Consider the following 27,908-nt stretch of genomic DNA (forward strand, 5'->3'; position numbering starts at 1 on the left):
GAAAACAAAATAAAATATTCATGTATTATTAACCAAATGTCGTGGGATTGCCTGAGGTTAGCTTGCCAGAGTAGCACCCACGAGCTTGTCACGTTCTGTGTGAGTTCAAATCCGGGTCATCCATGCTGGCGTCCTCTCGGCTCGCTCGTGGAAAGGTAGCGGTTTTTCCCGGTAAACTGCCCGGTTTCTCCCAACTTACGTCTGGCAGCACGGGTATTGACGCTCACGCCGATTTTACCTAGGCAATACAAAAACACTCGATTAATAATAATCAGTATGTGTGTATATGTGATATAGACTTAAAAAAGTCACATGCATGGTGTGATCCTAGACAGCCAGTCTGTGTGCACGTCATCTGGAGGGGAATATAAAAGTACATACACTATACTCATCACTCGTGACCTCATGTGCACCGAGCAGTACCTCTGGCGTATGTAGGCTACGTATGTCACATATGTATGTTTTACATAGATAAGCTAGTTAGACGCTTCTAACTATTAGTATGTGAAAGCCGCGTGACCTCTTAAAGCTGGTTGCGTCTAGACTCGTTCTTGTAATGAATATCTTCTGTATACGATCATGTACTGGATGAACAGAAGTGAATTGATGCGCGGCGTTTAGCTATACGCGGACTAAAGCTGCTGTAGAGAAGGGTTTCGTGCTGACAAGCATTGATCACGTTGCACCAGTGCAGCTAACCAGTTCATATCATACAGAAGTAAGACAAGCTGACCATTTCAAGCATGCGCGATGCGATGCCGAGTAGCATTCTGGCAGCAGCAATGTGTTTGCATGCGATTATACATGGAGTACAGGCCGTTTCATCCCACCAGCCCATGTTGATGTTCGTGGTCTTCGACGGATTTCGCTGGGATTATATGGACAAGTTCGACCTCCCTAATTTCCAGACTTTGGCAACGGACGGGGTGCGAGCGGGACGCGTGCTGAACGTCATGCCCACGCTTACCATGGCGTCCCACTTCACCATGCTGACCGGACTGTACCCGGAAACACACGGCATGGTTCTGAACGATTTCCATGACCCAGTCCATGGTGATTACGACATGTATACTCACCAGCACCAAACCGAGGCTAAGTGGTTTGATACTGGCGCGGAACCGATCTGGGTGACCAATCAAAAGGCGGCTCACGACCGGTTCTCGGCGGCCATGACATGGCCAACTTCTCTGGCCCCGGTGATGGGGATAGAACCAACGTTCCACAAAGGACCTCTGTATGACATCACGATTAAAAACAAGACCAGAATAGACGGCATAATACGATGGTTTCTTCACAATGAGAAACCTGTAAATCTTGGACTTCTGTATTTTGACGAACCTGACCTTGTTGGTCACGCGTTCGGACCAAATTCAAAACAACTAGAGGATAATCTGATTGATTTGGATATTCACCTTGGCTATCTGATAAGTCAGCTCAAGAAGCACGGTCTCTTTGAAAATCTAAACCTGATAGTAACAGCAGACCACGGAATGGCCGATGTGCCGAAACATCAGTTCATCAACATATCGGAGTTTGTCTCGCGTGATCTGTATGATGAGCATGGATTATCCAGTATTTTATTTATTCATCCAAAACCAGGTAAGACAATAAGGCTGATTTAATCATGCGGGCGTTAACTTATAACAATTAAATCACGATGACCTGACACATCCTTATTGATTGACGGCTGGTATACGAATGCCTGTTTCGACGCATAGATCCCTTTAACCAAAGCGCGAGGAAGTACATGGTTTGATCCCTTTTGCGAGCAAAAAATGAAAAAGTTTCAAATTTCCTTATTGTTCCAAAATGATTATATAGATACATCCACTTTTTCCCATAGACGACCCAAGGATGACCCAATTACATTACCCGTAATATGACATCAGTTCATCAACATATCGGAGTTTGTCTCTCGTGATCTGTCCACGGCCTGAAATTTACAGACGCTTATGCTTCTTATTTTTTAGTCTGTAGATTTTATGGTAAGCTTTTTTTCTCAAAACGACCTCCTGTATGGACAGCCTCGATATATTTGACAAGGGCAAGTAAGTGCATCAGATTTTGTCAGGCTATTTTTCTCAATTCACTAAGTATGTGCATCTTTTGGGCTTAAATAGGAAACGGACCATTGTCGCGTAGTTATTAGTACATGTGTAAGTTAAAAACAAAGAAATACATACTCTTTGCACACCAAGCTTGAAACGGCGTCAAATTTATTTATATATGTTTGACTAGTGTTTTGCGCCATACTTAAGAATATTTGACTTATACGACGGCGATCAGCATTATGTCGAGGGTTGGGAGGGGGGACCCAAGATCATTCCTACGTTGCTGACAGACCTGCCCATGTACGGCCGGAGAGGAAGCCAGTTGGACTTGAACTCAAAGCGACCGCATTGCATGGTGAGAAGCTTCTAGGTCATTAAGCCTCCCTAACCACCGCGGTCACACAGGCCCTTAACGGCGTAAAACATCAATCAAATAAATAAATAATTAAAAACACCAAAGTTTCGTAGATTCCATGTTTATAGTAGATAAAGCTTCTAGTGGTGTAGGTAAATGAGCACTTGTTTCCTTTATTTCTCTCCTTCAAATATCTGTCTCTATGGAGTGCTGGATAGTTTATGCACTTTTGTATGGTCTTCAAGCACGACGTTAACAAAACAGTCGATTAAGCAAACAAAAACAATTTGGAATCAAAAGAAAATTTCAGAAGGGGTTTTAACTTCTGGGTCGACAACGGCCAAACGACAAAAACCTGCCGGTCAATTAAGGAAAAATTCTAACAAACGAAGAAAGGTTCATGAGACTTCACATACACATTTTCGAGTCAGGAAATAACATTAAAATTATCTGTTTGGAGGCATAGCTTCTAATAAAAAGTTATACTTATCAGAAGTATATACGTTGTTAATTTGACTTGTTTATTATAGACAAATAAAGACAGTTAATATTTATTTATTTATTTGATTAGTGTTTTACGCCGCACTCAAGGATATTTCACATAGCTGACGGCGGCCAGCATTATGGTGGGAGGTAACCGGGCAGACTCCGGCAGAAACCCAAGGTCATCCGCAGGTGGCAGCTGGACTTGAACTCACAGCGACCGCATTGTTGAGAGGCTTCTGGGTCATTACGCTGCTCTAGCGCGCTAACCAACTAAGCCACGGAGGCCCCAGTTGTTAATTCTTTCTTATATTATACACAATATACATAATATACTCTACGACATAGACTGAAGCTCTGCCAAAAAAAAAACAGTCAAAATAGTGTAGGAAATATTCTGTCTCATTTTAAAATGCTGTATTAAGTTCTTTCAGAAGCATTTGATACGCGTGTGGTCAGTTGCGAACATTAAGATTTTGCAGGTGAACTATTCTTGGGTACGACGTAAAACATCAATCAACTAAATCAATCAAATACATATTGCACCGTATACGACCAACGATGCAGAAATATCCACCTCTCTCGTGTTTGTTGTGAATCAGTGAGTATCGACATATGCAGCAAAAATAAATGGTTCTCCAGTTATCCTTTGTATACTCAGGTAAGGGACAGGCTGTGCTGGAAGGCTTGCGGAAGGCTGAAAGGAGACACCCTCAGTTACATGTTCATCAGAAAACGAGCGCTCTACTGAAATCACTGAATTATACCAACAGTGAGCGGATCGCACCGATAGTCCTAATCGCTGACGAAGGCTGGTATCTTGTAACCAGAGAGGAGCATCTCACCAATCCCGACAGTGAGTCTATGTGACAACACAAAATCATCAAGGTATTGATTTATTTATTTGATAATTGCATGTTGTTTAACGCCATGCATACATTGTCAAGAATTTTTTCACCTTACAATAGCGTTAATGGAGTTTCATGACCTTCCTGTCAGGAAGGTTTTGCATTCAATTCTCACAGTGTACGTCCCAAAGGTCGCAGCTAAGAGTTGCCCCTGTGTATAGATATCATCTAAGGTCCTTTGACTGATCGACCTGTCACTCTTATTGACTTGATATAAGGACCCGTACCATTATATATCCCATTCCTCTGTTGTCTTCCCGACAGGAGGTGTCCACGGGTATCTCCCAACACTCTCCAACATGAACCCGTTTTTCCTCGCTCGAGGTCCAGCGTTTAAGAGCGGGTACTTCACTCCGTCCGTCCGATCCATCGACTTCTACGAGCTGATGTGCCATCTGCTGCAACTACAACCGGCACCAAACAATGGCTCTCTGGACCATATAAAGCACATACTGCGTCCAGAGCGTTTCGATAATTCAAACTTAACCTGTGAGTAAAAAAGTAATACCATTTTCAAAATAAGCAATTTCATACCAATGGCTAAGAGAATACGTCGAGGTGGAGAACATTAGTTCCATTTATATATTCTTCTCAAAACTAGTATGATATTCCGGTTCATTGTTGATATTACTCGAAAATATGATTGTACAAATATGAATGAATAAATTAAGTTACACAGTTCTGCCATCCATTTGGTGGTTGGTAGAGCGTCCGCGGTAGACCCAAGGTCAATCCTGTATCGAGTCACACCTAGCTTCCTCGCTTGGCGTTCAGCATAAAGGGAATAGTGCAACGACTGGTTGACCCGTATCAGTATAATGGCTCGGGCGGGCGGGGCTTACTTACCTTCGGCGTCTCAGTGAAGCAGCATTAGACAAAAGAGCGGTGGAAATTCGTCCTGCAACAAGGAGGCACTTTACATGCACCTTAAGGATTCCTTCTTCGTCATATGACTGAAAAATTGTTAAGTACTATGTTTAACCTCAAGCACTCACTCAAAACACATGCACCAATACCTTGTATTCGTTTTGCATAGCGTGCATTTGAATCTAGGTTGGGTGTATTTCAAAATCATTTTTAAATTAAACGCGTTGTGGTCTCTCTATATATAGACAAATATCAGGAATAGTGGGAAATAGACCGAATGAAGGTATCTAATTGTAGAGTTTGTTCGCATACAATATACTTGTCAACTGAAGCTGCCAATATTTTTTTTCTCAGCAGTTTTAAGTAGAGTTGGCAACTATCAACTTCCGTAGTATCTTTGTGTTGTTGTTGCAATGTGATTTACAGCAGTGGTTTCAGAGTATAATCTATAGGTGCTTTATTGATGTTGCTTGAGAATGGCCGGCGGTTAAACAACGATAAAATAAATAAATGATTTAATGATGAAGTATTTAAATGCATGGGCTTCTGACAGTATTTGCAGTATTTCCAAGACTATACATGGATGAAATGAATTATTATAATAATTACATTTTTAATTTTTTGCTACACAGGGAGCTACATTGCAAGTCTTACGTCATTGCTGACACTCTTCATTGCTGTTTTATACTGGAAACCGATAAAAGGAAACCTGCTATCAGTGACCTCATAACGTGACGCCTGAAAATAAAATGTGGTCAGCCTGTACGTGTGTTTGGTGAACATTTGATATTCAGGATGTATAATACCTAATATATGTTTATACATATGTAAAATTCGGTTATTTATTTGAATGGTGTTTTACGCCGTGCTCAAGAATACTTCACCTGCATGTTCGACGACGGACAGCATAATGGTGGGAGCAAACCCCGGAAGACATCAGGGCAAGCATACATAAAATGGAATTTTAGTAATTAATGTTGGTGCATGTATAATTTACTGTGTTCATCGCCGCATATGGTATGTCATGGGTGGAAAAAAACGGGGAGACTGGGATGAACCACCAGCCTTTGGCAAGTAATTGACGAACTTTCCCATATGGGACACTCCATTTTCACCCTCCATGCTCATGTAGAGTGATAGTAATTATGGTCGTGTATAGGCCATAATTATTTGGCGGCGAGCATGTGATCTAAAACGTACGTCACTATAAAGAACACCTTAGTCCTAAGGTGCATTACGAATTGGCCATCCATGGGTTAATGTCCCAAAGGTTACGAGAAGAGAGCATGGAGGCCAGGCATTCCCACAAATTTCCTGTTTCATACCTGGTTTGTCGTACGATTCAAAGGTATTATCCTTGCCGTGCGGCCATGTTTATATGTAAATTCATCGTGATGGATAAAATCGGCAGAATAGCTGTATGAATACCTGCAATCAAAGCGCGTAGGTTGTTGCTAGACCTTCTCACCTACTACCGCTAGCCAGGGCGTTTTCACAAAACTTCTGAGTTGTGCTTTTCATTACGTTATGCTTGGGAACTGAACGTGAGAAGTTTCAGAAAACCAAATCCGGGTGTATTCAAGACCCATGGCGTTCCAGTGAGCAGTGCTATAATTATATTCATTTAAACATTCCATCCGAAAGGTTTCTATTTACTCTGAATGTATCAAAACTTTTGTTGCTTTGTTTTCTATTTGTGGTATAGAAAAAAAACTGATTCAGGCTGTTAACATGATTGCATATATACCGTGAACTGAGTGAGTGAGTGAGTGCTCGTCGTACTTAACAATTTTTCAGTCATATGATGACGACGAAGTCATTAGGGTGCATGTACGTGCAATGTGACTCCTTGTTGCAGGACGGATTTCCACCGTTCTTTTATCTAGTTATCTGCTTCACTGAGATGACTTACCGAAGGTAAGTAAGCGGCCACGCCCGAGCCATTATACTGATACGGGTCAACCAATTGCTGCACTATCCCCTTAATGCTGAACGCCAAGCGAGGAAGCTACAACATCCTTTTTCAAAGTCGTAGGTGTGACCCGACCTAGGATTAACCCTGGATCTACCGTTCACGAAGCGGACGCTTTACCAACCATGCTGTCGGGGCCGGTACGTTGAATTGAAGCAAATAAAATAAAATAAGTAAAAAGTGAGTGATTATACCGAAGATATAATGTGGCTTAACCATTCCTTATATATTCATTAACAAATTGCTTCTATTGACTGTTGGGGCCCCCGTCGCCGAGGGGATTAGCACGTCAACATGGCGTAATGACCCAGAAGCTTGTGAGTTCAAGTCCAGCTCATGCTGACTTCTTCTAAGGGCCGTGCGTGGGAAGGTCTGCCAGCAACCTGCGGATATTCTGCCCGATTTTCTCCAGCCATAATGCTGGCCGTCGTCATAAAAGTGAAATATTCTTGAGTACGACGTATGAACAGCGATCAAATAAATAAATAAATAAATAAATATTAACTGTCTTTATTTGGCCACTGGTTCGAAGATCTTAAGTTCGATGTCATGCGGCATATATGGTAATATTTGTTGATTTCGTCGCCTAAGCGTGAGACTATAACCAGCCAGCCTGTGATATATCATTGCAGATGTTGAAGACGAGGAGGGCATCCTTTAACGTTTGCTTTTATTCGTGAAACACATTACGTATATAAAAAGCTGCAAAACTTTGTCGATTTCTAAAGATTGTTCTTCGATTATAGAGCCGCAGTTAGGCACCAGTTAACATGTAGTTATAACGAAGCCCATGCGTGTAGGAACAGGGTGAGTTTTCTTCGACTCGAGAGGTTTTCTTGTATAAACAGTGTGTAATCTAAAATACCCAAAGTAGGACATCTTCGAACTGGTGTTGTCAAAAAAAAAAGGGCCACTGCGAATATACTTGAAGAAAATATATCGCCGGAAGACAAGACTTAGCATTTTGTAAGTTCTTTTAGCAGCAATACTACATCAGAATTGAACGCAAACCAAGACTTATTTATTTATTTCATTGGTATTTTACGCCGTACGGAAAGAAGATCATAGGTATATATAGGCTGCCAACAACATGTGGATGATCGCCCTCGCACCAGTGAAATAATCTTGAGTATAGCGTTAAAGAACTATCATATGAACTTAACCTTCTGTTTTTGTAATTTTGTTTAGTTATTTATTTAATTGATTGGTGTTTTCGCGGTACTCAAGAATATTTCACCTATACAACTGCGACCAGCATTATGGTGGAGGAAACCTGGCAGAGGCCGAGGGAAACCTACGACCGCGCGCAGTTCATTCTACGGCCGGAAAGGAAGCCAGCACGAGCTGGACTCGAACTCATAGCGACCGCATTAGTGAGCGGCTCCTGGGTCATTGCTCCGCGCTGACACTCTAACTACATCGGCCACGGAGGCCCCTGGTCAACTTAGACTGAGCTCATATTTGAGAGCTGTTGATGTTTATTTATTTATTTGATTCGAGTTTTGCACCGTATACTCAAGAATACTTCAGTTCGCAAGAATTTTATAATACCTGAGTATTGTGTGTATAGCGATGAATAGCTGGACATTGCTGGAGAGGTAGGCGCAAGAATTGGGGAGATAACTCTGTCGACCGAACGTAAATTATACACACTGGTTTGAGGTTGGAATCTATTATCTCCCTTTAGTGGTGTGACGTCATCAAATCAGATCTCCAAACGGCAGAAGTGTAAGGAATGACCAGAATATCAGTTTTTATCTTAATTTGTGTATCCTGGATCACTTTTTAGGTAAGTGTTGATAAGTTTGGAATTATTGTGAATTTTAACCTCCACTGAACTGCCACATACCTCTCCTGTAGCTTGATTGAGGCATATTTTCACGAAAGAACAGGTTCGCACTCCGCCATTTTGTGACCAATCACAGCGTTCGAAATTCGACATGACCAGATCTGTTATCGAAATACAGAAGCAGACGGTATTTTCACACATTCTGCTTGTGCTTTAAATGTCAGTTGTGTGATAATAGTAATGTTTCTGAATGCTTTCTTCATGGAGATCCCTCTTTTCTTTCTTTTTTATGGATTTTCCCTATTTGCAGTTAGTGCCAAAATTCGTTTCACATGTTATGACACTGCATGGCTGTACAAGGAAATTTCTCTTCCTTTACAGTTAGACGGACACATGTCCGTTACATGGAAACTGAGCGGGTGTTTTTTTGCGTCCTTTTTCTTTGCGTCCTTTTTTTTTACCACAATCAAAGCCGGTTCCCATGGCACCACTTGAAGGTTCTACAGGACTTCCACTATTTCGGTGTCATACGCCTTTAGCTCTGTACTATATTTTCCTATATTTGGTGAAATGTCCCAGACCTACATTTCCTATATATTTTTTTTTACACATTTTGCCCTATATTTTCCTTTATTGAGCATAAATGTCACAGAGCCAAAGCAAATATACATTAATCCACAGTCTGTCTTATTTAACCATTTGTGAAACTCTAAACAAATTGAATAAATGAATTGTTGCAATTCTGTCACAAAATTGAGTGATGACCGACAGATTGCTCACTGCTGCCCAGCATGTATGTGTGTATACTTTTGTCAGTCAAAAGCGTTTTCACACAGTGGTGATGAGAATAAATTCTTCTATCAACAAACTAACCAAAAGTTATGAATAATTATGAAGGACAGATATGTGCAATGAATCTAGGCTTTCTGTCCCCAGAGATCTCTTAAAACACATCACTGGCAATATCTGCAAGACCAAATCTTCAAGGCCCAGTTGTTGGAAAGAGTATTAGCTAATATTGGTATTAAGTCATATTTTATATATTTAAATTTTTAGTCAAACTCAGCAGCCAATGAAGTTCTCCAAAGTATAACAGCAGCACTTTTAGTTCATATTTAATATAATGTTATACAGCTTTATTTAGGCTAAGTACAAAATTGAAGTTTTGGCTTGAAGTTAAATCTGGTCTTAAGACTTAATCCAGTTTTGAATAACCAGACCCTGGGGCTTTGACTGCTACTGGACCCTTATCTATATTGGCAGATTTAGTTGGGATCATAGTTCTGTTGCCTCTATCTGAAATACCAGACTGAGAGTTTCATGGGTCTAAATGGCATTCAAACTGAGATAGAGTATGGTTCCTTTGCCTTGCCCACCAAAAGTAATAATTTTAGTCTCTAGAAATAATCTAAATCAGTTCTCCAGTTATCAGAAACTTAAGTCTAAGGTCACTTTATGATACCGGGGCCAGAACCTCATGCCGCAGGATCACAAAGCAGTCTTAGACTTAAGTCAAAATTTCAGATCAATTTAAAAACCTTATTGCTGATCTGGCAAGTTAAAAATATTGCATGATAACATAAATTCTTGGTAAGCTATTGTACAACAAATTTCAGCTAAAATAACGAAAAGAACATAGCAAATTTAATGATTAAAATTTTGACTTAAGTCTAAGGTCACTTTGTGATACCGGGGCCAGAACCTCATGCCGCAGGATCACAAAACTATTTAAGACTTCAGTCAGGCTTAGTCTTGTCTTCAGAAACTTACTGCTCTAAAATTGTTACTCATCTTAAGAATTTTTATTTTAAGACTCCGAGTTATTCTAAACTTTCATGACACGTTTGAAAATTAGTGCTTAATTTCAAAAGTAAGTTCAGGAATTATACCACAAGTAAAGAGTAAGTCTTTCTTAAGCCTAAGACAGTTTCGTGATCCTAGGGCCTAGGCTTCGGGCCCCTGGATCACGAAGCGATCTTAGACTTAAGTCGAAATTTTAATCATTAAATTTGATATGTTTCTTTCGTTTGTTTTCTCTGAAATTTTTTTGTACAATAACTTACACAGAATTTACGTTGTCAAACAATATTTTCCCCTTGTTTCATCAGAAGTATCAGTTTTAAAGTGATTTACCCAGAATTTACGTTGTCGAGCAATGTTTGGACCTTTACATCAGAACTATGAACTTTAAAGTGATTTTAAATTTTCATTGAAGTCTAAGACCGCTTTGTGATCCCGGGGCCCCCTTTACCCAACCCACTAGGCTGGGACAGTAGTGGTGCTGCTTTAACCAGCAAGAGTTATAATTTTAAGAACCAATATTTTCTGAAACACTTCCCTGGTTATTTAAAAGGCCACACAGCTTCCAGTGCATTGGCTGCCACTGAACCCTCACCTACTGACCTGGGAAATAGTGATCAGGCAAAAGTAAAATCTTGGCCATAAAAAAAGGACAAGTGTGCAGTTTATAACCACTTCCGTTCAAAATTGTAATCACAAGAAATCACCTATCTCCATCTGTCTAACAGGACACCACATCCGGGGCCTAATAGAGATTTGAATCTGTAAGTCGGCTGCTTCAGTTCTCCCAAATTATATGACGTTTGGTCTCCCCTCAGTTAGTAACCCTCCACACTTACTTAAAATAGGTCCTATATTTTGTTAGTGATGTCCTATATTTGTCCTGTAGTTTTCTAAAAGTGAAAAGTCTTACAGTGTGAAAAGCCTTCAGTTAAGTCTCTCTTCCCCATAATTACACCTCTGAAATGCAACTCTGTGAAGTGAAAAAGCCTTTAGTACAGGGTGAACATCACTGAATTCTCAAACATAGAAAATTTGCTTACCTTGGAGAAAGTTGGTAGTATTGTTCCTGATAGTACTGACTTCTTAGCCTACAAATATTTACATGTATAGTGGTCAGCTGGCAGACAGTACTTGAGCTCTTTTGTTGCTAATTTTGTTACTTGTTCTTAATAGAATATTCCTTTGCATGGTTGTTTTGATGAGAAATTGGGCAGTGGTGAAAAATTTTCTTGCAGTATATTGGGAGGGAAGGGCGAGGGGATGGGATCTTTCTTTGGTAGTGTATACACGGGCAAGCATAGAAAAACTAAGTAAATGGGTCAACACCGAAGAAGTAAACACTTTTTGCTGTTATGTACTGTTAATTGAGTATTTTATTGACTCATTATTTATAGTACTTATTTTCATGTGTTTTTGTTTGTCCAGGGTTAAACGCCATGGACCTGAACATTCCGAGTACATGTGGCCCAGAAGGAGCTGTAGTAGCATCAGTTCCTGTAATACTAGGTGAAAGCGGAAACACAGAAATAGTTGAAGCATGCAGCAGTGAAGTTTCACCAATCATTCACCTAAGCACAGGCCATGAAATGAAATCTGAGGGTACTACCATCATGTCGACAGTACACTCCCATGATCCTTCAGGTGCTATGGATAGAGTTATTGTTCAGAACTGTGACTCTGGACAAGAAGAAATAGTTCACTTGGACTTGGCCAATGAGAGCCAGTCCCTGTTGCAGAAGATAACATCACAAGATGCAGAATGTCAAACGATCTTGCAGGAACTGATGGATAATATAAATGACCCAAAGTCACCTTGTGAAAATAACGTGGCCATGTTGCCGAGCATAAGCAACGGTACAGCAACACAATCGTGTGAGCTGCCCAAGAACCAGCCAATTGTTGCACATGTGTCTGGGGATATGGATTGGTCCAAACCATTGACCAGTGGCAGCAAAACAGAAGTAATGATCAATGGAAAGAAATGTTATTTAATCATGAATTCCCAAACTGGACAGCTCGATTCATTTCAAGTGGGAGATCTGGATGAAAATGGTTTGTGTTTAATTCTAAATGTTTCTAGTCTTCAGTAAGTTTCTAATCTGTTTCAACTCTTTGTACCTTGACATATTTGTCAGGAAACTTAAGGAAAAAAAATTGGATTGTTCAGTTATTTTTCAGATATGTTTCATGACTTTGAGTCAATTAACATTTTTAGCTGACCTGTATATAGTACAGGCCTAGCTTCTGTCATACACTGAGTGTAGGTGTCATCCAATAATAGAGAAAGTAGTGTTAAACAAAATGTTAAGGATGGTGTCTTAAAAAGGACTGCAGGTATTGAGCTCAGAGTTTGCACACATAGAGCAAGTGGGATATTCGATGGTTGAGTGGATGTGTGCATGTTAAATACTGTAAATTAATGAATTCCTGATAAGAATGAACGTTAAACAAAGTGTTAGGGGTGAAAAAAAGTGAAAAAAAATGCATGTATTGAGCTCAGGGTTTGCTCACATGTAGAGCAGAATAGCACAGGGGATGGTGGGGGGGGGGGAGCGATATTTCATCGTTGATTCCGTGTGTACATATTAAGTACGGTATTCCTGACTTATTGTGTTATTAGAATCACTGTTGAACAAGGTGTTAGAGTTGGTGTCTCAAAAAGTATTGTATGTACTGACCTGAAGTTTTACAAGTGTGTAAAGCAAAAGGGTACAAGAAGGATGTTCCACCTCTGATGTTCTGTGAGAATATTAATGACTGTAAAATGCCAGTTCACGATTTCAGTTCTTCATGCATTGAGCTGAAGTTTTGCTTTCATGTTTCTCATCCAGGCGAGCTCTTTGGTAGCCTTGCTAGCAATTGCAAGTTAAACCTCCCTTGCCAATAATGCGTTTGGAGCAGGTCCATGGTTAAGCATGTCATTGTGTGTGTGACTTCTTGTGGACAAATTAAGTCTTCAAACTTGGTATGCACCATTTTACCACTCAACTATTGTTATGATCTGGCCCCGGTTTCTTGAAGCGTATTTACTGCTAGACTGACAGGCTTTTGAAGAACATTGCTTTATGAGCTGCCTTCAACTACATAGTAAATGGTTGTATTTCTGAAGTATTTCTCACAACTACAAGAGGCGAGGAGTGACAAGAGTTTTGTAAGTACCTACTGCAGCATCTGGTTTATCACATGTTGCAGACATGCTTTTCTTAGCTACGGACTGAATACTGTGCAAAGTATAAGCTTGCCATTTACACCTTATAGCAGATGTGAATTATTCCCAGTGAGCGCTGCACCAGTGACTTAAATTGGTTTTCATTAATTTTTCAGTTAAAAAGAAGCGTGGTCGACCAAGACGAGTGGTTAAAGCTGACGAGGAGGGTCAAGAGCAGGAGACCCAGACAGGAGAGTCTCAAACAGATGCAGCAGAGGGACTCCTCGAACTTTATAATACTGGTAATATTAAGGAGAATTACAATAAAAGTTTACTTCTGTTCCGCCATTAAAATTTCACTCATGTACCAACTGATCAGTCCTTGATCAGTGAAATGGCATGAAGTGTAAAACCATGTTTGTCGGGTACCTGATGAAGTGCAGAGGGCGAGGGGTTTTATGCTTGCTCAACTGAGGTATCTCAACTTTTAAACCTGATCAGTGTTGAGTAAAGTGATAGAAGTATTAACATACATTGTACAATATACTGCAATGGGGAAGTCGTAAAACTCCTTCCCACCTGTATCCATACAATCCAAAGCTGTGAGTTCTTTTGTGGTTTTTTTTATTACATCACAATTATCGGTGTATGTGTGCTCACAAAACATATGTGAAGTGCACACGTACTGCAACGTCAAAGCAGAAAACGATGCGTTTTACTGTGATTTGTACCGTCTCTGTGGCTCATCCTTAGGTCTCCGATTGTGTCAGCGTGCTTTTTGTGATGTCATTTATGTAATGTTCAATTTAGCATTCAGGTTTTATCCGTTTTAGAGTCAAATGCTACTGTCATGTTTTGATTTGATCTGTTTCTTTAATTAATTGTGTTTTCTCTTGGTTTGATGTGTACTTAACATAATTCACGTAAATAACTTTTTTTCATTCGAAAAAATAATGACTTAATGTTCTTTGAATGGTTATTATTTATTTCTTGAAGTGCCTTTTACTTCATGAACATTTTTCATTTCAGGCCCAGATGGTGTGAGAAGAAGCATCAGAAAAAGGATAAGAGCTAAAGCCTTGGACGGTAGGTTAAAGGATTGTCACATTCTTATTTTTGACATGAAACAAATCATTTTAGTTCATTTCCAACCAAACAGTGTCAGCCGTACAGTGTATTGAAACTTGGTCTTAAATGCTGTGAACTTGTATAAAAGCTTTATACATGCAATGCAAAAGACAATTAACTAGTATCCACAAGCTCTGGACCAATGAGATTGTGTTTGTGATCCAGCTCTTGCTGGATGCTTTGAGCAGAGGATTTCTCACTCCTAGTCATTTCAGAACTGAAAGGTAAATTTTACATACTGTTGAGTGTAGGGTACAAAATGTCAGTCCAAAACTGTCAGTGAAACGTGTTCGTTAGGAGTAGCCTAACTGACCCTTAAAAAAGAGCCCAGCTTAAAAATACTTTTCAAGCTTCTGATGGGATTTGTCTATCAATGGTAATTTCTTTAAAATTCCTGTATTTTTCATTTACCAGAATCGTAAAAACAAATTTCTGTACCAAACTACCCTACATGTATTTTTTTTCTGTTAGGGTTGGGTTACCACCGAAGGTTTTTTTTTAAAGGATGGCCAGATATAGAGATTTCTGTGTTATTGTTCAGGTTATGAGGTCAAGCCTGTTGGTATGACTATCCCAGCTATTCTCAAGAAGGTAGCAGACTCTGACCAAGCAAAAGTCACACCAAGCACATCAGGTAAACTGTATATTCTTTTAAAAGTACATTGTACAGTACTTTCATATCAGCTCAGTAGTTTGTCCCAAATGAGAAGGTCTCAAGTACCCTCAGGTCAGAGATAGTTAATGCACTGGGTCCACTTGCACGAAGCCTTCTTAATGTTTATGAGCAGATAACAACCACAGCAAACAACAATGTAGGCATTATGTTGCCATGTTCGTTACTTGCTTATAACATTAAGTGGGCTTCGTACAAGTGGTCCCTGATCGCTGTAACTGTTAGGCCCTTGACCGCTTAGGTTGGAGGCTCAAATTCAGCTCTTGTTGCTTCAGCGAACGTTAAGGCTTTATGCTTCTAAAACCGACAACCAGCTCATGCTTGAAAAATCCCTGAGTACAGTATTAGAAGACCAATCAGATGTTAAACAAATAGAAGGTCTCATTGCTCAAACAGAGTGTGGAAGGATCAGATAATTATACTATAAATCTCATTTGATTTCATGGAATTTTTCACCTCCTTATCACATCCTGGATGAACCATAAGACTTAACGTAAGCATGATTATGTAAACATATTTGATGTACTGTACTGTTAATGATGTAAAGTTTAACAGGATTTTTCACAACCTTAATACAGCAGGATGATTCAGTGGTGAAAAAAATCATGAAATCATAGGTAATGTACTGCATCTCTATTGTGTTTAGTTTTATTTTTGCAGTACCTATAAAAAGGGGCCGAGGCAGACCAAGGCGTTACCCTCGGGTTGGGGAAGGCAACCCTACCCAGATTCCCGCTGTCATTATTCCAGGGCCTAATGGGCAGACTCTTATGATGGCTCCCATCAAGGTACGTGAAAATTAAATTGCATACAATTCTGTCAAGCCAATTATTGCTAAGCAGACCACTATAAAGACTTAGCTAATAAGGTTTTGTGTTTGAATTCTGATGATAATCAGACGCAACTTTGGATTGGGAGATTTGTCGGATGTTTGAGGGCATCATACAACACCAAATAAATAGGTAAATAAACCAGTGATTTAATATACTGTAATTTGTCAACCTATCACCGAAGCAGCACTCCCAATCAGAATGCTCAAGGGAAAGGTGACAAAAAAAGTGTAAGGGGCAGTGGGGGGTGGGGGGTAATCTGATCTTAAAAGATGAATAGACCACCACAGGTTGATGGGTCTCAACCCTATAACCAAGCAGCACCCTGATTATTAATTCTGAAAGGTATGGAAAGTGTGGATGGTTGGCATACGTCAGCTGACCCGCGATGTGTAAGGATACACTTTCGTGAATAGCTGTCTTTCCTTCCTTTAGAGCTGGCTCTTAAAATTATCACAGAATCTACCAGTGAGTTACATGATATTTACAATATTTTTATAAATTGTGGTAGTTTTACTTCTCCAAAAGAATTTTGTTTCATTAACTAATTTATGGTGTTTTTGGTGCTTACAATGTTTGATTAAAATTGATTTTCAGTCCTTTCAGTAAATTAAAATTCTCTTGTTTCCAGGGCTTACAAAACTTGCAAGCATTCCAGCAACAAATGAAGACACTGCCACCTTTAGCACCTCAGCCTGGACCAGCTGTGGTTACAGATATTGTTAACTCAAGTATTGTGACTGGGATTGGTCCGGATAATTCTGGAGACAAAGCCAACATTAATGGTGGGGCACATTATTAAAAATACATTGTTGGACAATGTTTTAGAGATGAAAAGGCAGAGTGTTTACATTCCAGGTTTACCCGTGTCCTTTGCCATTGTTCTCTTGTTTATGAAATGTCAGCTAACAGTAACATAGTTGAGGTAAAGGGTGTAAAAAATAAATATTTTACTGTCAGTTGTATCTCTTGTAACTATGAAAGGAAGGTTTTTCAAATGTTGTGAAAGTTATATGTTGACATTTATATATTACTGTAATTCTTCAACCTTTTCGTGTGTTTGCAAGATGTTTATTCAAGCATATTCTGAAGGCATTATGCTTTGTAGCCCTGAACATTGCCAATCCAACAAATGTAGTTCTGTTTCCAAATTCAAATTATAAATGAGCATAAATTACTCTGAAAGTTACTCTGAAGGTTGAGGAATTAGAGTATAAAGTGTACACAGAGGTGTGTTCAATACTATTTTGTAGCTTAAGGTATAAAGTTATCTTTACACAGAATTCCTTTAATCTGGTATCATGTTCTTTCATTTACATTGTTATGCGAACTACATGTACATATTCTTTACTGAAGGTGTGATAGAAAGTGCAGGCTCGACATTGCTAGCCAAGGCAGAGAATGCCCAGTCAGCAGTATTGACCCTGAAACAGGCAGGTGACGGTGGTGCACCAGGAGGCTTAGACAATACAGGTAAACACTGAACAATATAATTTTATTGGATGTTATTACTCAATCTTTCCTCATTCCACAAACTGTTATTGGGTTCAGAGTTGACTTGCTTCTGCCAAAGTATCCGTCTGCATTTAGAATATGGTCACTGGTGAGATGTTTTCTCAAGTACTGGTGTTGGCTCTGTAATCAAAGAGGTAAAACATTGTGTCATCACAGATTATTGACCTGTAACGATGTGTGGTCACTGTTGGCGGCTGCTTTAAATCAGGACGTGGGTCAGGTACCTTGCAGCTGCCATTTAAGTGAGCTACTCAAGTAAATAAAGCCAGCAATGACCAGTTTGTGAGTGAATTATAGCTGATAAGCCAGAAATTCTTGGAGATCCATAGAAATCAAATGGGGTTTCCCCATATATTCAACACAGGAAACAACTGACTTGAACTGTTGTAGGAATGCTTAAACAAAAAGCACTTTTTAATTTACCTAAAGTCAGCATACTCTACTTTGTATAATTGGAGAGATGGCATAAAAAAAGTGTTGTGTATTTGTGACTGGTTGAATATTACATGGACAAAATTCTTAATTTGTTTTTTCCTTTCATCAAGAATGTGATGTCAAGAAGTATGTCCAGGTCCAAAAATGCACCAGTTGAAGTAGTGTTGCCTATAGTTTAGCTATATTTATGGCTACTTAATATCTTGATAAGGATTTTGTTGGTTACACAACAGAACACAGTGTCATTCATTATGCTCGATGTCCATGTTCAGGGCAGCAGATCTCCATGTGTACCACATTCACTCCAGATGGAAAGGCCACCATTTTGAACCTACCCAGTGATATGATCAATTTGTACACCAAGAAAGAACCTGTGAAACTAGGTAAGTGTTTACATTTAAACATTGGGGATTTCAATGTGAGGGGAGAGATGTGGGTCTTAATACTGTAGGGCTTTCAACTGTGCTGAGTGAGAGGGTGACAAAGTGTAAAACAGGTGAAGTGTCTGCATTGAAGTAGTAGAGGCCAAGCGCACATTCGATTTTATGGAACTTTGGGGCAGATGTGGAAAGCAGAGCTATGGTGCATGTTTTCTTCTTTGAAGCTTTTGAATAGAGAACAAGTAACTGTGAAGGTGGAAAAATATTTATATTTGTTGAAACATCATATTTTCATAAATGATAACCACATGTTTTTTTTAGGTGTGAATGTTACTCGACATTGGGAGTTCTGTGTATTTTGTATAAATAACCCGCTTCTAACTTTATATGTCTCTTTCTCACCCAGGTTTAAAGGCTACTGAGAATGACTTGGAAAGGCTGAAGTGCATCAAATGTCATTTCCAGGCGTACTTCCCACAGCAGTATCAGGACCATATCCTCACCCATCAGGGTGATATACACCAGTGTAAATGCTGCAAATATGTCAGCTTTGAAAGGCTTGAAGTACTACAACATACAAGGGTGAGCCTTAGTGCAATGTACATAGTACAAATACACGTACCTTGCCCTAGAGGTTGTACAACCAGTGAGCCAGGAAGCAGTCATTAGGGCCTGCTTATCTGCCTTGCTACAACTTCCGGGCCTTTGACCAATGAGATTTGTCAAGTAGCTGTGTACAGGGCAAAAGATTAAGCGTACAGTTTTCTCTACCCGTAAACTTGAGCCTTTTATTTTCTTCAGTATAGCAAAAATACCAACTAAGTAAATAAATAAATATAGAATGTTTGTGATTTACTTGCATGTTTCTGGTGTTTGTTTCAGGAGTTTCATCCGCGTTGTATCTGCAAGTTATGTGATTTCACCTCTGAACATGCCTACATGATAAAACGTCACCTGTTGAGACATAACAGTGAAGGTTTCGCATGTGACATCTGTGGGAAAATTTACAAGGTACGCGTCACAATTGTAGTGAATCAGTTTTGAGCACAACGCATATTTATTGTAATGTTACATACAAATATGAAGATACATCATTACGTTTATGCTGCGATTTAGATGTATGGTAAGTTATACGGTAAGTTATTTATTTGAGATTTTTTCCACAAATATGGCATTGCCACATGCAAATGAAAGTCTTCTTGCTTCGTTTAAACTTTTATATTCTACATTTTGAGGAGTAGTTCTGGTGGTCCATTTTGATGTCTGTCCATTCTGTAATTCTTCATCTGCAGTTTCAACAGTTGCTTTTCCTGGTAAACCATTTTTGTTTATTTCTACTCGTACAGCAAGGTTTGAGGAAAATTTTACATGGTTTCAGAGCTGTTGGTTATAAGCTTTGTTTGAATTTCCACAGGACAAATACATTCTGAAGATGCACACAAAGATGGTCCATATGCCAGCGGATGTCCTGTTTGAATGCAACACCTGTGATAAAAAGTTTACCCGTAAAGCTCACCTCAAGCGTCACCTGCGTATTCACGAGGCAGATAAACCTCACAAGTGTTCTATGTGTGACTACAAGTAAGTACCAAGCAGTTTGTCATTGAGTATTTTGGCATAACATGGTAGCCCAAAGATATTAATCTCAAATCAGTATTTGTGAGTCTTTATTCATGTTGTTGTCAGGAATACAGTACTACAACAAATTGTGTTTAGATTATAAACTCAGTCTGTAGTATTATCATCATTCCTGTTGATGTGACTAAAAAAACAAATGTATTGTTTTCAAATATTTTGGAACACCTTCCTCCTGCATTATGCAGTTATCATAGAATTTGCTTTTATGATGAAAGATGCAGACCCAATGATCACAAAACCACCCCAGTGTCAGCACATGCTTGGCATTAATTTGTTGGTTTACCCCTGGTCTTAATTTTGATGTTAATAACTAATTGTTAGCTGGCCTGTACAAAGTAAGGAGCGGTATTGTTAGATGGGGGAAAGTTTCGTTGTTGGTGTGCGGTTAAGTTTTTTTTTTTTTATCTCCTGTATAATGGACTCTCATACATAAATTGAAGGTTGAGCGTTTTCTTTTAGGCCCTGTACATGTATAATAGACTCTCATTTGTTGATTGAAGGTTCAGCTTTTTGGTTTAGTTCTTGTATATTGGGCTATCATACATAGATTGAAGTTTAGACTTTTTTTTTTGCTTCCTAGTCTAAGGTATGGCATGTAAATACACATTCTCAGATAGCAGGTTAAGCTTTTTTTTTAGCTCCTGTATAATGGCAATCATACATGGATTCCCAACATACAACAATAGAAAGTTATGTTTTTTTGTGTAGTTTTTTATATTCCTTTTCACCAGTGTACATCTACTAAGGGCCTAATGATGGAAGGTTGAACTGTGTTATTAGGTGGCTCAGCACTCTGTGCTGGGACACCTGTTGAAATCGTTCGGATTTTTGTAGCTATTTTTCTTTCATTTTCTTGAAATCTGTTTGAAAACTTTAAGAGCTGTGAAAGGAAAAGTTTTCATTGGATGTTGTTGAAATTTGGTGATTTAAAGAGACAAATTTTGGCTGTTTTTGGTTGACTTTGGTCACATGACATAGCGACCATCTTGGATTTAGATCAAAACCTTTAAAAATCTTCTTCTTAAGAACCAAGGGATGAATTCTTTGACATTTGATGTACTTGTAGAGTGATCCCAGTAAGAGCTTTTGAAGCTAGCCATTGATCGCAGTTATGACGTCATAAAAAGTGTCTAATTTTGATAATGTTTTCATGTATTCTGGTGTATTGGGCAACGCTGATTCCGAATCTGCTTTTGCCTATCTTTGTAACTTTTTGAGGTATGGTGAAAAAACTTTTTTCAGTTACGTAGCCGAAGACATGCCCTTTTGGCACCATTCCAATGGATTTGAGCTACGATCAATAGTTTTCTTGCTAGAAATGTTTAAATGACACCGCCCTACTTCAGAAATAGAAATGTAAGCCTGTACATTTACCATAGGCTTTGAAGGTAACTGTGTATTACTGTACATGTACTGCATGTTTGCGCGTACGCCAGCCCTGCTCGCAATGCATCATGGATAATTCTCAACAATCGGCATTCCCCCCATACACCCGTGCTATCAGGAATATAAGTCCAAAGCCATGGCCAAGTATACCACACATTTCTATTCATACATGTACCTTGAGTCATTACGAGCCCAAAAAATGTGACTCTTATTAGGCCATATTCCAGTTTCTTTTCCGGACTTACATGGCTTAAGGGAGAGACGAGCTTTAGGATTCTGCACAGAAAAGTAACTACAAAATTGTATGCCATGGTTTGGACTGGGGATCTTTTGTAAGGAAAACAACACACAACACCACTTGTTCCTTCTAACTGTTTGGACCAAAATTTCATATCTTTATAGTCTCCTAACATTTCCTGTCAGCTACATCAAATATGCCCTCGCCCGCTCTCAAAATTGAACTGAGCCCAAGCAAACCAGATGGGACTCTATAGCAGTGTGATTGCACGCCATGTGTGGAGCAACCTGAAATGTACATACTTAACAAGGTGTGTTGATCACCAAGGCCTGACACGGGCAAGACACTATGGTGGTTTTCAGCACTAGATGCATTGTACATGATATTTGGTAGTATGGAATTCAAACCCAGTTGATCATTTTTCATTTTTTTCATGCTTTTTCTCCATGCTGTCTGTTTTTGTAAATAATGTTACAGTTTGTACATGCAGGTTGAATTTGTTGAATTTTTCATTGTCTGCAGTTAAATCAAGCTATTCGTAGTTATGTGTGGTAGCATCTGTTTGTAAAAAGATGTTTTCCAAAGCTTATTTTTTCCGATCTTATTTTTTCATTCAACTGGGCCTTGATGCTTGGCCACCGATATCACTGTAAGGAACATAAGAGCTTTAATTGGTTTTAGTTTTATAGACTTTATATGTTTTTTAATGATTTAAATTGATAGACTTTCAATTCAAAAATTTACTACTTCTAGAAACATCAATTTGTTTTTTGTAGTAAACCCGCTCTCTAGAAATTTTAACCTCCATGCAGGGCAACAGTTTCTTCTATACAGGGTTTCTGTGACTTTATTGCTTATGAGATTTATGGACTTTGCCAGATTTACCATTTTTGTAATCAAGAAAAGTTTCATGTAGGGCAACAATTTTATGCACATGCCTACCTACACTTAGGAAAACAAGAAGGGTATTGGGTTCCTCTGGCATTTTTACCATTTTCCTATTTTGTGGACACACATTCAGATTGACTTCACTCTGTTCTTCTGAATTTACCTTAGTGGTTACCAATTTATCTGGTATACACAAGTATTTGTAGAAAACTTTCCACATCTGTATTGGTACTAGGAGCCTATGATACTGGCTGATGCATGTGCCTTCCTAGACTGTGAGGGAATGTTTAAACCATCCACGCAGTCAGTGACTGTTGTCAGCTGAGTATTTACTCAGCCAATCAGAAGGTTGCAGTATCCACCCACAGTCCACAGATAGCCAATCATGGGAAGCGATTTGCATATCAAAGACCACTCCAGCAAGCTGGTTCTTGAACACCCTATAATGAAGTTTTTTTACTACCATAGCTCATCATATGCTCAGCCATTCAAAGCATTGGACTTGTTCATGGATTGCCGCATGCAATTCACAATTTGCATATCAGATACCACTGTCTCAATTTTGTGCACAGATGCCCCACAGTGACCTCTTTACCCCCACAACACTTTACAACTTTCATCTTTATTCTGATTCCATCGTCTAGTTGACTGCTATAGCAGGCAAGCTGGCGGGATTCTCCGAATGCCTTGTCTATTTGTTAGAACAGCTTACATCTACTGTTAGTGTTAAAACAAAAATTTCACTATCAAGCCACAAAAAAATTGACTTAAAGATTTGCTAAAATCCTGCATCAGCTTCATGTTCTCCAACAATTTATTATTCTGTATTTATTATTTTTTTATTAAGTGATAACTGAAGATTTTGTTACATAAGAGTTTGACCATTAAGGCTGTCAGAAGCTGTTGAAATGTGTTATAAAATTGAGTGTTTTCTTGAGGTAAATATAAAACTGTTAAGTATTCTTGTTTTCAGAGGTTGTGAAAAATCAGATTTGTTGAAGCACGAGATAATCCATAGAGATCCTGAGTACCTCTGTGATATTTGTGGTAAACAGTTCCGTCACGTCAAGAACAAGGAGCTTCATGTGAAAAGGTGAGAACTCACTGAAAGAAAGTCCAATTGATCCCTGACCAATAAAGGTCAATTTTTGATTCTTGATTATAGTATTTACAGATTATTACTAGAATACAGGCTGATATGGACGAGTTCGATTTTTGCGTGGCGCAAAGGCAGAGCTTGCGAGGTCACGTCTCTGCCACACAAAAAATAGAACGTATTTAAACATGAAAGAATTCAAAAAAGAAAGGAAAATTTAAGGGACTTTAATCGTCAAAAATTTTAAAGCCAAAAATTAAAGATAGTTTAGCACATAGAAATTTTTACATGCCCCCACTATTAGGCGGAGCGTATTAGGTTGTAGAGATTTTGTCCTTCTGTCTGTCTGTTGCTGTGTATTTGTGTCTGGGGTATACCTGCAGTTGTTTTCTACAGAGAGTTTTATACAGATGACATTGTGTCACGACTCACATGTGTTCATTTCCGCAGTTGTCATGGTAACCACATAGCCATTTTCCTTATATACACTGTATAAATAGATATGATATTGTTTCCGGTCTATAACTCCTGCTGTTTTCTGTGTAGAGTTTTATTTTTTGGTGGATACACACACACACACGTCCAGTTTTAATTTTTGGTGGATACATACATACATGTACACAGATGACAATGTGTTGCAATTCACATTTGTCCATTCCCGCAGTTGTCATGGTAATCAGATAACCATTTTCCTTAAATATATACTGTATAAATAGACATGATTTCGTGCCCAGGCTACAGCTCCAACAGTTTTCTAGGCAGAGTTTTAGTTTTTGGTGGATACATAGATACACAGATGAGGATGTGTCATGACTCACATTTGTCCATTTGTCATGGTAACCAGGTGGCGATTTTCCTTATATATACTATATAAATACAAATGAGTCATGTCCGGGCTACAAGTCTTTGCTCTCGCTGTTTCGGTTGTGGCTTCAAGTCTGAAGGGTTATCAGTTACGGTTTACGGTACTTGTCATACAAGTGATAAATTCTTGAGCAAGGTGTTAAAAACCAATCAAATACATATAAATAAATCAATAAATCTTAGTTGTATTCTATGTGTTTCTGTTTTGGTTTGCCAGACACAGAGGCCAGAAAGACTACAAGTGTGGAATCTGTGATTTTTATGGCTACACCTTCACTGACATCAGAAAACATATAGAACGGAAACACTCTGAGGTTAACAGACTGATGGAGGGTGTATGTGAGCACTGTGGGACATCCTTTAAAACAGCAGCCCAACTTGATGTAAGTCAAACTGCGTAACAAATGTCTGCCTCTGAAATGTGCCTCTTTATCAGTGATGAGTAGGACGATAGTAAAAAGCTGGTGTCTTTTCTGCAACTCTCAAGAATTGGTTTATTTATAATGTTTAAACATGGATTGATGACTAAACTGGAAAGTTTTAGTAACATTTTAAACAGGACCGAGTGGCTTGAAATTTACTTATTAGAAACATGTTCTTTTCCTTAATGCTATCTGTTTGTCCATGTGTCAGTTTTTCAATGTTGACAAGACATCCAAGTTTTCAACCAGTTACTTCTTATTGCAGGAACACCGTTCTCAGTGTTTGGAAATGACAATAGAGCAGACCCTGTCCATCACTAATTCTGCTGGAGAAACCAGCCAAGCCCTACTGCGTCTACCTCGCTCTGTTCAAGTCAACGTGGAAGAGATTAACATTACTGTTGAAGAGGTGCCCATGGAGGAACTGGAGGTGGACTTAGAAGGTTACTATACGTCATTCACACCTCCTTAGCAATGTTATTTCAAACCTTACACAAATATTCCTTCATTTTCAGTCAGACTGTAACCAACTTTCTATTGACGGGTATTATTAAAGCTAAGTTTGTGTCATTTGGCATTTGTGAAAGTGTTGCAATGCACTTATTTCACAATGTTGAGTTACTACATGATGGCACAATAGTGTCTGTTTGATGAAGATGGTGGCCCAGTGGTGTAAGGTAACCATAAGAAATTGTGACCAAAGTAAGAGTAACTTTACTGGAAAACAACTTTAATGCATACATGTACATTAAAAAAAAAAACCCAAGATGAAGAAAATTATGCCAAAATGTGGTAAAATTACTTTCATTTCTGAGGCATATTTTATACATGTATCTTAATAACTCCATTATTTTCTGCATATTTTTATAATGCCATTAATGGACTTACTGGGAATGCGGGATAAGGTCAGCTTCCCCAAACAGCTATCCTTGTTAATGCCATGGCTGTAAGCTACTTAAGTTTCCTGACTGACTGGTGGGGCCTTAAAATCTAATTTAAAGCGGATTTTTTTTTGTACATGTACTTGTACACACATCCTAAACTGCATATTAAGAAATATTAAGTGTTTAATGTGTCCTTTAAAGTGTCAATGTTCCAAGGTCAGATTGTACGTTGGCTTGTTACATATTTCCAACTGGTTTCACCTTGTTACAGAACATGGCATCACCCTGACAGAGGACCAGTTTGCACAGGCTGTACAGGATCCTGCCCGTAACATTGAGTTTGACAGTTCAGGTCTGGTGAGGGACGAGGCCACCCTTGAACAGCTGATGGTCACAAATCATGTTGATCAAGACAAGATGATTACTATGTCTCAGTGACACACTGACAGACTTCGGCCGTTTTAGCTGTTGCAAGACAGTGGATGAGAGAAGCCGATTTGTGATCCTAGCCTGGAGTGTCATACTCTGACAGTTGGAGATGTGTGAACTCTTTCCTGTAATGCCATTTCAGATTCAAAACAACAGCAGTGGATCTGACAATCTGATTTGGGTTCCTTCAGCAGAAAGATCACTCTCTCACAGTTGATGTGTGATCGGTTTCCTTTACTGCCATTTTATTGTGATAACTAAATTCTGAACAATCAAACTCCTGGTGCATTGAATATAATACTCAGCGGGAAAAGTGTTGTCTGTTTTATACACTGCCATTTTATGTGGGTCAGACAGTACTGCAAAGTCCGTGGTATGTTGTGCCTGAACATCGAGGATGAAGAAGTCCTGTGTCAGTAATTTTCTGTGCTGCCATTTTATACGGGTCACTCAATACGTGCTCATCACAAACTAACCAGAGGTTTGGAATTCAGTGCACTACACTCGGCAGCAAGACTTATTGAAGAAATTTTTCATCTGCGTGATCTCGCAATAAAATTGCATTGTGAATACTAAGTGACTACTTTCAGGACCATTGCCTTAATACTTAATTAAGTGAAGAAAGTCTTCCACTGCATTTGACAACTTACCAATCCTTCATTATTTTTAGGTCATTTTTAGAAGACGCTGTTTCCATTGTGATTATTAGATTATTGAAAATGTGGGAGACTGATTTGTTTCTTGTTCTTTTGGTGTTTTTTTATGAATGTTTATTTATTGTTTCATTCCATGAAATTGTGTTGTTGCATGAAAATAGTTTTTGTTCAGCCTTCTGTTAAAACAAGGTTTATGACGTTTAAACTGCTTTTACTTATATTAATGCAAATTAGAATCTGAGCTGGCAAAACAAATACATGCACATGTAGCTGGCTTCTAGGAATCCATTGTACTCTTGTAATCTGAGGGGAAAACTTCAACGGTTCAATTGGGGAAAGACATGAAGTTGTTGTCATACATTGCACATGTATAGGCTGGATAATTGACCGTAAATTATGGTTTAAAGAAGAAAAAAAAAAATTAAATTATGAAATAAAGTGAAATAAATTGTTTTATTTGTAGTTATTTGTTACGTGAATGTTTATTTATCTTTTCTCCAGGCTGTGTACAATTTCCATGTACGTCTTTCATTTGTCAGACAAATTTAGGAGTTACATCAATCCTGACCTTTGACATGGAATTGCCTTGCCTGCTGAGTTCTTGAAGCCTTGTTGGCAATAAGGAGTCGGTAGCACATATACATATATGTACATAAATTTGATATAATTCTTCAACCTTTTCACATGTTTGCAAAGTGTTTATTCAAGCTTATTCTGAGCGCATCATGCTGTGAATTTTTGAAGCCCTGAAATTGGACAACCCAACCAATCAAGTTTTGTAACCAAGTAAAAATGTACGACACTGAAAATTGCTCTTTCATATGTTCCAGGTGTCTCAATAATACGTTTTCTCCTATTTTTCATATTTCTCCCATGTGAATTTCGTCAGATTAGAGAGGAGGCACATTACATACACTCTAAGGATTCCTTCATCGTCATATGACTGAAAAATTGTTAAATATGATGTTAAACCCCAAGCACTCACTCGCTCACTCATCAGATTAGAGTGTCTTTTGAGACATCCCCTGGCTTAACCTATGCACGCACAGGACTATTTAGGTGGTCTTACA

The 27,908-nt window shown here is 38.8% G+C and overlaps 1 protein-coding gene across 3 annotated transcripts; it reads left to right on the plus strand.

The window, feature by feature from the left end:
• The first annotated feature begins 564 nt into the window (after positions 1 to 564).
• On the plus strand, positions 565 to 27,891 carry LOC135471755 (uncharacterized). 3 transcript variants are annotated; one of them, XM_064751086.1, is made up of 18 exons: positions 565 to 1,599; positions 3,551 to 3,745; positions 4,062 to 4,286; positions 11,654 to 12,280; positions 13,553 to 13,678; positions 14,406 to 14,462; positions 15,046 to 15,138; positions 15,838 to 15,965; positions 16,639 to 16,792; positions 17,364 to 17,480; positions 18,230 to 18,340; positions 18,744 to 18,919; positions 19,220 to 19,348; positions 19,752 to 19,918; positions 23,461 to 23,580; positions 24,665 to 24,830; positions 25,135 to 25,312; positions 26,025 to 27,891. In XM_064751086.1, exons 1-18 carry the CDS (start codon positions 744 to 746, stop codon positions 26,189 to 26,191), a joined length of 3,792 nt encoding a protein of 1,263 aa, XP_064607156.1. In that variant the 5' UTR covers positions 565 to 743; the 3' UTR covers positions 26,192 to 27,891. The 3 variants fall into 3 exon arrangements, with proteins under 3 accessions (XP_064607156.1, XP_064607164.1, XP_064607173.1); XM_064751103.1 differs by lacking the exon at positions 565 to 1,599 and having other exon boundaries at positions 3,661 to 3,777; positions 26,025 to 27,887; XM_064751094.1 differs by lacking the exons at positions 3,551 to 3,745; positions 4,062 to 4,286 and having other exon boundaries at positions 26,025 to 27,890.
• Positions 27,892 to 27,908: the final 17 nt, after the last annotated feature.

Source organism: Liolophura sinensis, chromosome 1 (assembly GCF_032854445.1).
Source record: "Liolophura sinensis isolate JHLJ2023 chromosome 1, CUHK_Ljap_v2, whole genome shotgun sequence".
NCBI lineage: Eukaryota > Metazoa > Mollusca > Polyplacophora > Chitonida > Chitonidae > Liolophura > Liolophura sinensis.

Coding starts and splice junctions, on each gene's coding strand:
- LOC135471755 (XM_064751086.1), top strand. CDS start 744: ATGCGCGATGCGATGCCGAGTAGCATTCTGGCAGCAGCAATGTGTTTG. Junction 1,600..3,550: donor ATTTATTCATCCAAAACCAG/GTAAGACAATAA, acceptor TTGTATACTCAG/GTAAGGGACAGGCTGTGCTG. Junction 18,341..18,743: donor GAAAGAACCTGTGAAACTAG/GTAAGTGTTTAC, acceptor TTTCTCACCCAG/GTTTAAAGGCTACTGAGAAT.